The sequence below is a fragment of the Cottoperca gobio genome, chromosome 10 (genome assembly GCF_900634415.1).
Source record: "Cottoperca gobio chromosome 10, fCotGob3.1, whole genome shotgun sequence".
NCBI classification, from domain to species: Eukaryota; Metazoa; Chordata; class Actinopteri; order Perciformes; family Bovichtidae; genus Cottoperca; species Cottoperca gobio.
Window position 1 is genome coordinate 6,863,296 of NC_041364.1, and position 12,369 is coordinate 6,875,664.

The window sequence follows — 12,369 nt, forward strand, 5'->3', positions numbered from 1 at the left end:
CAAAGAGTGGTCGGCGGATCACTGGTGGTCCGTGAGCGACCGCTAGTGGTCCGTGAGTATATTGGTAAAATGTCACATTTGAAATTAATATATTATAAGTTTAAAGTGTTTCTCAAACTGTTTAAACATGACTAGTATAGACTAGAGTGTAGAATAGATGTAGAGTAGCTATGTAGGTTCGTTTTACGACCTTACGTCATAAATGATCTGCGCGGTCAATTTGAACCCCCGATCAACCTGACAAGATGGATCGATGGCTGTAGACAGGGTCAGTTAAAAGACCATTAAATCAAACATCTGACACGACAGTGAAGGTGCATCGTCCTGGTGCAGGTGATTCAGCAGCTACAACAAGTGGTTTTGTGTGCGTTACTGAGTCCCAGGAGAGCGGTTCGCCATCCAACCTCCACCCGGCTGAAAGCTGTGAAACTCGGCTTGAATGCGGAAAGTCCAGCGCTAAAGTGAAGAGGAAATACCACAGTGACTACAAGAAATTTGGATTTTTTTGGACTGGAGATGAAGAGGATCCCAGTCCACACTGTGTTTTGTGCTACGAGTCGTTGGCGAACGAGGCTATGAAACCGCCAATCTCAAGCGATATTTTGAGAGCAAACACAAGGATTACTTTGGGAAACCTTCAGGATCTTTTAAGAGAAAACGAGATGAATTTAAGAAACACACGACGAAGGCGTCCTCACAGTTTGCATTTTGCGTATCAATGAGAAGCAAACGATCTTGCTGTGGGTAAGTTGCGGCTCTGTACGGACATAAACTCAGTAATAAATGTAGTCTACGTTTCATATGATGTGTAAAATCTATCAGCATTTACTGTTTAAATCGCATATGAACGAAATGCTTGTAGAATCCGTAGTTGTATTTGTATTGTTGACTTAATGTGTGAACGAGCGATATAGAGAAGGTCACATAAAGCTCATTATTATTAGTCATTTGTAATATGTTGTTGGAGTGATAAGCAGGCCTATTGTTTTTGGATATTTGGGGAGTCAGGTGGTTCCTGAGTGTTTCTTTATTGGTTAAGTGGTCCTTGGTCTGAAAAAGTTTGAGAAACACTGCTCTATGACCATATCATGAAGGAAATATAGCATGATAAGCGATAACATGGAACAATACGCTTGAATATTTTTTATATTACAGAGATAATAACGTCACACCATCCGTGGCATAAAAATCCAATCCTTCTGGCCGGAGAGAGGTTGATCCTTTTGTGTCGATCATGTGAAGCATGAAGGATGTTTCAGACTGAACAAAAATGTTGACTGCTCTAATCTCAGAAAGATCAGGCTTTTTACGGATGACGTGAGTGACTGGTTTAGTCGGCACAAGGGAAATTGATTGATACTAAATCATCTGGGCTTTAATGTTAGCAATCTAGAAAAGATGGTATAATGCATAACTCAAGTTTGGTGTTACTATGGTTGGCATATTTAGTGTTGCCGTACAGGATGTGATGTACGTTTTGTGATTTACAGAATATTAGATAAAACCTTTCAGTACAACACAATACAATTCAACAGCAGCATAAATTGCAACCTTAAAAATGACCGTCAAATTTAATTATCATCTCTCCAAAACAATTTTACCACAAATTAACATTATAACCTTCCTGATACAATAAATGTAATAAAGGGTGTTGCTTTTAGCATGTACTTCATGAACTGAGAGTTATTTCTCAGTTAGAAATAGACACAGGCTTAAACAGCAGAGGTTAACAATTACAGTCTGGGAAAGTGAACTGAGCGACAGCTGTGAAAGCAACAGTTTAAAATTGTAATTATGTAAATGTTCTAATAAATTTTACCCATATGCTGTAGGCAAAAAAACAAACTGAAAATAATATTCTTACAGCTGCCATTATAAAAGTATAGTGACATTTGCTGACTCGCATAACAAATTGGACCCAGCAGCAGTTACGTGAAAAGTACCTCAAGCAGAGCAGAAATGTAGGACTCATTCATGTACACTTTGAGTGGCTGAAACCACTTTCCCATGGCTATACAGCTGTGACCTAAGTCATACGAATTTTCATCAATCATCTCCTAAATTATAAAAAGATAAAGTGTATTTTTCACTCAGTACTCAAAAGGTTGGACATCGAATTTTAAATTATGGGCCCAAGAGGAGTCGTTATCCAGTCCTGTAGCCTTAGTGCTGGAGAGCCCGTAGCAAAGTTATGGTAAAACACATCAAAGCTACTTTATGGCTTTGTCCTCCTCATGTCAAAGCTTGATCTGGCACATGGCCCAAATTCCTTCGTCCCCTGACCTTGGCGATGATGATGGCATTAAAACTGTAACATGCACACTCACTGCTCTCTCACTCGCAAACTCAAAGCCAGAAAACACACTCACACACTCACACACACGCACACGCACACGCACACGCACACGCACACGCACACGCTCGGACAGCACCAAGGTGATAGTTTCCCTGCCTTTACTTGGCAGTCAGCTAAAACATGCTGCGCCTCATTGCATGAATCAGCAATAAATTACAATTTCTGAGTTCAGCTGATGAGCGAGCAGGACAATATAAAAAGGACAACAAGGTAACAATCTGACATTTAGCTGACATCCTTGCTTCATCAAAGCCTGCCTTTAAAAGACAACATGTTTTTTTTTTCCACACACACTCTAGAGATGTGACTGTATTACCAAATCTCTGGCTTTGAAAGGAGGATGAAATCCATATTGGAGACTTTTTAGAAACGTAGGCACGTAGACAGGAGGGTTCTGAAGGGCAATTACAGACAGACAAGCCTGACATCGATGAAAAAGTGTTGGAAAAAGAAGAGCTGGAGGAAATGATGACCATTAAAGACACACACAAAGTAATTACCTGAAGTAGCGAATGAAATGTAGGTATTCAGCATTAAAGGAACTGGGACACATGGATTTGTGTCTGTGTGTATGGGAGTCATGAAGAAGAAGAAAGAGACAAAGTTTAATTAAAACTAAAGAGAAGAAGAAAAAGTGAAAGGCCTCAATGGAACCAAAACTGTGGCTACTGGCAGAACTGCTTATTCACAGAGTGTGCTGTTAACACAACTAATACTTGGGCTCAAGAAATTTGTGATGGGCATTTTTCACAGATCTTTGACATTGTATATGATTAATTGAAAAATAATGAACAGTTCAATCGGTAATGAAAATTATAATTTGTCAAAAGTACTCCAGTAGCATCGCACTCCTATATCACATTAAACACAAGAATCAAAATTCATGCAGCAGAACCAGGGATATATATTTTCTTATATGTATCTTCTTTACATTACTACATTACCCACAATGCAACTTGAGAGTCAACAGTTCAGCCGGAGAGTCAGGTGTAGCCTCAAGCCACTAGCCTGCAGCAGAGATGAGGAGCGGGCTGCAGAGGTCTGTAAGTTCACTTCTTTCTAACTCCACACAACCAGACTTTTAATGTTTTATAACTTGTAGACTTCAGCCCCAAGTGACGCTGACTCGAGTGACATCAGTTGAAGCAATTTAGCAGATTTTGCAAGGCTCCATCTGGAGCCAAAAAAGACTTTAAACTTTTTATCACATATGCAATAGTTCTCCCCAAGACCTGTAAACAGACTATGATGTGTAAAATCGGCACACTTATGCGCCAAATTTCAAATGACAGTGATGATACCGACGTGCCAACAAATCATTGTTAAATCTAAGTTTGTCAAAGTCGCAGGCAGAATTTAAGAAAATGAAAGCTAAGCTGTTATTGCACTATTAGCAGGTTTGTATTACAGTTTACTGGTGACCTACATATTTGCCAACTCTTGCATAATGGGGAATTGAGCTCTCAAAATATATGATGCTTAACAAGACATATCATAAATGGTGATGGCCTAGTAGTCTTCCAAATACCAGGGCTGCCACCATTGTGCCCCTGAGCAAGGTACTTAACCCTGAGTGGCTCCAGGGGGACTGTCCCTTTAGTTAGTTCACTGTAAGTCGCTCTTGATAAGAGCGTCTGCTAAATGTAATGTAATGTAATAACACCCAAGAGGAATGCCAAGAATTCTTCTTTTTAAATTGACATTTTCACAATAATTTAGATTTTCAGGAACTATTTTAAAAAGATACAAACATGAGAGGATCTGAATCTTGATGTAAAAAGGCCTTATAACCAAAGATAGTATATATAGTAAATACTGTACATACACAAGTTAAACGAGAACAAATAAGAAAAAAGGTAATGAGAGCTTCCAAGTCAGGAACATGTGAGGATCATAAAGATAAAAGATGCAGGTATGATTAAAGCATCAGAGAGAGGGAGATACTGAGTTGCAGTGCTGTTCAGTTAAAGGTCAATGAGAAGGGAGCTGCATGTACTGTCAGAGGTGAAGTAGCTGGGGGTCCTGCTTCCTGTGATAGCCGCCATATGCAACCTGCTGCCCTCTATCCCCATCTCTCACACACACACACACACGCACACACACACACACACACACACACACACACACACACACACACACACACACACACACACACACACACACACACACACACACACACACACACACACACACACACACACACACACACACACTGCTATCGCCTGCTGGACACGTAACAAATACCTTAGGAAATAGAGCACTGACTCACAATCACACACGGCACTGAGAGAAAAAACACAGTTGAAAGCAATATTTTCTCCATATTGTTTTGTTCCCCTCACACACACATCATATACAAAACATACTATGGTACTGCTTTTTTAAAATACATTGAAAGAAAGACCCATGTCAGCCATCTATTGAGACCCTCTGCGTTGTCCCCTGTGGTGGAGCCTCCTCAGAAGAACCCCAGAGGCTTCAATTATAGTAGAAACCTACCAGTGAGTCAAGAAATCTCTGAATGGCTCCTCTTGGTTCTGGGTGAATGTCTTCCCATCTGTTCAAATACATTGCTGCGTTAAGTCCTACCCTGAAATGCTGTTATTTATATGGCACTTTCCCTTTTTTCTCTTCAAAGAAATCGCTGCTACTGAGGAATATCTCCTTATTGGTTTCAAGGGACAGTTTTGACACCCTCTATTGTAGAAGGCAACAGGGGCATTTTTCAAAAGGGAAAAAAAAACCGTTAATCTTTCATGTTGAGAGTAAATTGGCTTCCTCTGAAGACTAACTTTTCGAACCAATTTTGTCTATGGTGCACAAATTTGACAAAAAGGGGAGGAGGTGAATAGAAGGAGACGGATTGTATGAAAGAAAAGGTGAGAGAGAATGAATCTGAGGTAGGGTATATCTCAAAGATGTGTGAAGATTGTAGAGGGAAGGGTTAAATTGAGAGATTTCGTTCAAGCAGCTTAATGCGTGGCCCACATTATATCTTAACACACTATTGGGTGGATGCTTTTACCCAAAGTGCTTTTACAAGTAGCACGAGTGCTTAAGTTTTGTGTGCGAGAGGCCGGTAGGAGACAAAGTCCTTAACCTCAGCAGTGTACGTGCCATCTGTACCCGCTGAGCTGCATAGAGTATGAATCCCTGTTTATCTAAAAAAATATTTCTTTAGCTTCTTAGCTGTTTATTTTTACACCTTTTGTCATATACACAATAAAAAGACTCAAAAGGGTGAAGTGAAGGCTTGACTTGAAAAATAACTATGTCTTAGTAACAGGGCTCTTGAGCGCAAGGCTTACTTCGATTATGTGCCTGCTGGAAGTCAAAAAGTTAAGAAAATGCAAAAGTACTCTCACTGGGAAATACAATGAGGTTCGAAGGCAGGTTCTTGTGTAACATTGAGGAGTTAACTCTTCATTCAGCCCTCAGGAGTAGAACGAGCTCTGTATATGGTACATTGTTTTTCATCCATGTGCTCATCTCTGATCACGAGCGTGTAGGAGGCCTAAAGGTGCGGGCTAAAAATGTTAATTATTAATTAATTGCTTTTGATACATTTCTATGTCTACAGTAAAGCATGACAGTGATGCTTTATAATAAGGGTGAACACTGAACTCAAAGACACTTGGTATCAAAGGCAGACTCCCATGCTGGTTGCAGAGAGGAGCGCTCACTAATAGTCTCGGTTGAAACTGATGTCTTCCCCATCTGACATGTGAAGCTGCCTTGAAAAAGCCTCAAGACAGATAGTTCTCTCTAAAGGAGAAAGTTCCACAACAAGATGGATCACATTTCATTATTTATAGAATGCAAGTGTGAAAGAAATGTTTTGTTTTCAGGGGTTCATTTTGTTTATTCTATATTTATACTATATCTTGATATAGTAACAGAAAATTAATTGTGAAAGCAATTAGTTTATTTGTGAATATTAAACAAATGTCACCTGAATAATGTTTAAAATAGAAAAAAAAGAATATAAAATAGAGATGTAAGTCTTTATAAGATATGTTCTGCTCACCTTTAGTCAGGCTGTAATTTCAACATAATGAAAAAGACTGTTCCACAATTACAGCAAAACGCTTATATCTGATTGAACATGAATCTGTTTTAAAGAAGCATGAATCGCGGAACCGCAAGGAGATATTTGTAAAAAGTGTTTTTGGATTAGAATATCTGACTGCACTTTTAAATGTCCATAGAAATGATAACCAGATGGGGACGTCAATTAGACACAGGACAAATCAAGAGACTCCATCACATTGATGCAAAATACTATAAACCCCATATTGTCATCAAGCAGTCCTGATCATGTCTTTACATTACCCACAATGGCCCCATAAAGACATATTAAAGGCAAAATAACCTGAGTTTAAATGCTATAGAGAAATCATCTCACAGCATATGTATATCGTCATAACACCTAATCCTATTTAGATGCTTTGTTGGCAAACATATTAAATTACGAAATAATACAATTGTGCTGCATCTTGGCATAAATTGCAGTGACATTTTATAAAAGGCTATAAGGGGGAAAGACAGAGGCAATGGCCCCCATTGGAGTCATCCCAGAACCACCACTGAGTATAGGGATGGTGTTCACTCCATGTTCCGCTCCTCCTCTGCTCAGTTTTATATAATAGTGGCTCTTCCACTTATCCTGACCTGCTATTTTGTACAATCAACACATGCTGCTAACACTTTTTTCCTGGTTCAGTCGAAGAGCTTGTTTGCTTTTAGAAATAATAAGAAAAAAGTCTCCTTGTATTCCATCAGAACACATTGGGAATATTAAACCAATTACCATGAATCACATATAATGGCCCACAGGGGACATTAGTGTAGCTATAGGTTATAATGACAATTTAACAATATAATTATGAGAGCAGCGACTTTTTGCACCTTCATCCTCATTTTGTGACAGTTCAAGGATATGGTTAGCACAAGCCCCCATTTATTTTAGATCCTGACAAACACATCTTAGTAAAAAAAATCTCTATATATATATAAGTGTATGTGTGTGTTTGTCCAAGCATGTGTGTGCAAAAGAGAGTGTGTGTTTGTACTATAGACTATACATAATATACGTGATGTAATCTATTGTAATCTATTTTGAAACCTCAAGTTTGGCATTTTGGAAACAAGACATTTTTAGGTGATCAAAATGTTACAATTAACTTTCTTGAACTGAAAACAAATTGTAAAAAGGTTAAAGTTCTAAGATGAAAAACAACAAAACTGGAAAACGCTGTGGTAGCGACCTGTTAATCACAAGAAAGCCATGCCCTAAAGCATAACCTACTTTATCAGCCATACTTGACTAAATAAACATCATGCTGTATTGAAGAAGACTTCTTGAAGTAGGGTCATTTTCTCATAGACTTCTATACAATCTGACGTATCTGTTACCCTGCTGGTGATTAGAAGAAATGCAGGTTTAAGGCACTTGCACATTGGCTTCACTTTTCAGACCCGAAGGTTGCCGCTTGGTTTGTACATATACATATGTAACAGTCAGAGCCTGACAGAGACCTTTTGACCTGGAAGCAGTACCTGGTAGACTCAGATGTGATCAGGTAATTAAGTGGATTTGACCCCTTAAACAAGAGGTGGGAGGAGAGGAGATGCAATATATGGTAGAGAGAGAGATAAGGAAAAAAGCGAGAGGGGGGCTCTATATGTGTATGGTACAGTAGAACGAGCAGGGGGAGAGAGATTAGGAAGAGATACAGCGATAAGGATGAGTTGAGCTAAGAGGAGGACAGAGTCCATTACCTCTTTGGCCTGGCATATTGAAGACAGCAGCACTGTGTTCTGTGTTTGCAGAGGTCACTCCTCCAATTATACATTCACAGACATCACACATTTTAACACCTCCTTTAATCCCCCCCCCCCTTCCTGATGAAACGGGATGCAAATCAGCTTCGCTCTGCTGTAAGAGGTAAGAGGTATTAAAGGTGACATTAAGGAAGAATACTTACTTCTTTGTTGTCACACAATATCTGGCGTGGTGGTGCAAAGGTGTCTGTCCAGAGGCAGAGTTTGAGGACGGAGATAAGTCATAGATAATGCACACTACTGCATCGATAAATAAAACATGTCCCGGGCTCGCTGATTACGGGTCAGCTCGCAGCGTTTCTGCAATGCTTATATCTGTAACAACAGACTTACTATGAGACTTACTGGGGTTGGAAGGAAACAGTGTGCAGCTCTGGCAGTGGATGATCTCCTTGACAACTGGTGCATCCTGGGAGAGGGGCAGGGGCGCCAGGCCCAGGCCGGGCATCATGGGATTTACAGGGGTAATGCCAGTCATCAGCCCGAGACCGGGGTCAAAATCTGGAGCCAGGAGAGAAACATGGATCAGAATACATAGCAAGTAACACAGTAGCTGCTGGAGAAGCAGTGACACACAGTTCACTCACGTTAAGAAATTAGCTTTTGTATCATAATCTGTGTTCAGTCACAGCTAACCTTTACTGTGTTCATTTGAGCACACGCTGGCTGTTTCCTGTTACATTTTAAATTGTGTACTTCCTCCATGAACACAGAGCAACCCTTCTGTCAACAGCGGTGACACAGAAGCAGTTTATAAATAACTGAATATATCAGCCAGTTATGAATAAATCATCTGACAAAATACATGAATATTTAAACTATTTTTACTTAGTCTCTTGTCTTCATTCCTCCTCCCTCTCTCTTTTTTATAATCTCTCAATCTCTCACTTTCACACAGTCACTCGTAAACTATTACACACTCTCACTTGCTCTCCATCTCCCCCAACTCCTCTTTAGTCTTTGATGACCTGTAACATATCAAAGAAAACAGAGGTTCTATATTCACAGGTACTGATTTAGACTGCACCTGGGCCCACACAAACAAACATTCGTACGCTCGCACACATTCACAGCTCTTTTTGATATGGAAATACATTGCCCTCTCCCATGAGTCTCCGCTGCACCTGCAGCAGACAGCAACAGAAAAAGGATGCCATTGTGTGCATGCGAGCGTATGCGAGGCCGTGCATGCCAAGTCTCCATCCCCATGTGTGATAAAAACTTGACTGAGGCAAAACTGAAATAAAAGCAAAACAAAACGCTGATGCAATGTGCGCTCAAGAGGACCGGCATAGAGGTTATCGAAAAAGAGGAACCTGATTTGATTACGCAGTAGAGTAGTGGGGATGGAAAAAGTTATCAGCGACACGACGCTGCTGAACTAAACACCATAAAGATGAACTGCCTTTCTCCGTCTCCCATTGATGACCCAGACATTCGTCTTTTGCCAGGTAACAGAGGAAGAGGAGGCAGGTGATAATGAATACACTGCTCGGATGGCAGAGCGATGGACGACTTATTTTGTTGAGGTGAAGGAGAGGAAGATGGATTTTTTTCTTCTTGCATATGATTTGATAAAAAACAGCCAAATAGATTTATTTTTGCACGGTCTCCTATTTAAGTTCCAATCTGGATCCTAAAAAAAAATCACAAATCAAACCTGTCTTCACACCACCATGACCAAGAATCAATCTTACGTCATCAATCTGATACTGGTGTACTCGTTGTTGGCCATTGCAGTTTGGCAAGGCTGGGAGTTAGCACTGAAGACACCACAGTAGAAAACACAGAGAAAGAAAGAAAAGCCTCAATTCAGTCAGAACTCAAAGGCACTTTCCGTCAGAAATGCGGGAGACGAGTGGGTAAGAAAATGGATGTGGACGTTATTGTTACTCTGTACACGCATGGCTTCTCACCATTACTGACATCTCATACTGGTGGGGGAGATGTGTTACATCCTGAAAGGATACGACCGGTCTTCTGAAAGTGTGAGACATGAGCCCCATTTATAAACTGAGCATGAAGACCTGTCGTGTATTATGCACTAATCCACCTATGTGTCATTTATTAATACAAATGATAATCATTTATTGATGTTTCTGTCTAGATGTCATCCTGTCTTTGTCGCTGTGCCTGGTTTTTCTGTTACTTTTTGTACTTTCTGGTTTAAATAAGGCTCCGTCTGACCCGGGAAAACATCGAGCTCAGACAGAAAGTCGTCTCCGCGGTTTCATCCCGGCTCCACCTGCTTCTAGCACTCTGAACTCAGGTCAGCCCGCTGCTTTCAACAGACATGATGTGACTGCTCAGGGCTGAGTAACTCTGTGTGTATGTGCTTCCTTCTACGCCTGCACATGTCTGCATTGTTACTTTGTTTATCTGTTTGGCTCCATTCGCTTTGCTACGGTAATCCTATCAGACTCTGAGCTGATATTCCTTTTACACGAGCAAAAAATACAGCAGGAAATATGTTCTGTTGTGTTCACAACTTAAAATATTGATTGAGGGCAAATTAAGTTTGAGTAAGAACTAATCTGATTAGGAGCATGGCCGACTCACTTCAAATGAAGCCCTTGTGTGTTTGTGTTGAATATTTGTTTAAGCACATCTTGAAAAACATCACATATTTTTGTTTAACCCCTTAATCCAATCCAAACAATGCAAAGGTTCACTGAAGTGTCAATATGATAATTAGAAACAAGACTAAAATAAGATTCAGCACAAGCTATTATCAGTAAAATCGCACCCAAATTCAATCTAAAAGCGTTAAATTACATTTGATTTCTGGGGATATTTTGGTGCTTGGTGTTATTTTTCTTGTTCCAGAGAAGAAGAAATTAAACACAGAGACTTCTTGTAACAGCGAAAAACAGATTCAGCAATATGTACCGTCAAGCTAAATGTCATGTTTCAGTCCAAGTTCATCAGAATCAAAGAGCAAGGGCTTATTTCTTTAGCACCAACAGTCAGCAATAATCACACAATACAAATCCATAAGACACAGAAATACATTTATCCACACACAGGCGTGGTGGTTTACTTCTCCCTTTCTTGAGGAGCCTTTAAACTGCAGTTTTGGGCTATCTCATTCCAAGGTTGAGAACTGGAGAGACAACTCCAACGATAGCTGATTTAGAGCTTTGGTCAACCAAACAATTGGTTTGCATTACATTTCTGAACTTCAAGATCAAAATGCTGCTATGACCCAACCATCTGTAAAACGACATGAAAAGCTAGCATAATGCTACGGCTGAAGCTTAAATTCACTTTGAGTGTATTTTGAGTGCCCATTTGGGCATTTCATGTTCCCTTCTTCTCCCTGGCAGTGAACAGCTTCACCATCTCCTCCTCCTCCTCCTCCTCCTCCTCCTCTTTTGAGTTTCTTAATTCACAGGAGTCCCTAAGTGGCCTCAGACAAAACAAACATTAGAGCCATGCTAGCGGTGTAGCTCAGAGAATTGTCAATGTCTTTTCACATAGCACCACCATGAGGATGACATGTGTGGTTTTAAGTGAGCCGTCTACACAAACATGTATATTCCCCCTCAGGATGTTGTACCTGTGGTGATCCCTTAACTTTCCATCTAGTAGCATCATCAGGTAAAAAGCTTTTCTACACCCATTAATCTTCCCACAAACAGTGCGTGCTGAGAAGTCCGCTAAGAGCCTGTGCATGTGCAGAGAGCAGCAGCAGCGAGATGAGAGATTATTTACGCTTTCTTCTTCCAGGGGATTTTTTTTTTAGCTGCTCTGGATCTCTCATCACTATGGCAACAATGGCGCATCAGCCCAGCAGCCATGTTTTATGCTTCATCACTAACGGTGCGATGGCCCAGTGTTTGAGTGGTTTCAGAGCAAAGAGGGGTCTGTGGTAAGAAACTCCTCCGAGTCCCAGAGATCACGAAAGTGCCCTTAAACAAAAACATCAAGCGAAACGTTCTAGTTCTCCGACCGCCCACACAAGGTCGCCAGTCTCTATGTCTGTTTATCTCTGATCTCTTTTTCTCTTGCTCACTGTTTGACTCTGGCTTTTTGAAAAAAAATCAATTTCTCTGTGCGCTTCTTCATTACTGTAGGCTACATGCTGCTGCTGTAAAGCATTTAAACACACGGTACATTCGCATCTCGGTGCTTTATTTCTAATGTACAGTCTTTCCTGGAGGTGTGTT

General features: G+C 40.4%; 1 protein-coding gene across 6 annotated transcripts in view; it reads right to left on the reverse strand.

The window, feature by feature from the left end:
- The window catches only part of LOC115014455 (ecto-NOX disulfide-thiol exchanger 2-like), a 152,988-nt gene that overhangs the window by 43,073 nt on the left and 97,546 nt on the right, over positions 1-12,369 (reverse strand). For all 6 annotated transcript variants that reach the window (XR_003832909.1, XR_003832908.1, XM_029441310.1 and 3 more), the window contains one exon: positions 8,546-8,701. Coding sequence is in view for 4 of the 6 variants with exons in the window: in XM_029441310.1 (XP_029297170.1) it covers positions 8,546-8,701 (156 nt within the window). In the remaining 2 variants the exon portion in view is untranslated. The remainder of the gene's footprint in view (positions 1-8,545; positions 8,702-12,369) is intronic.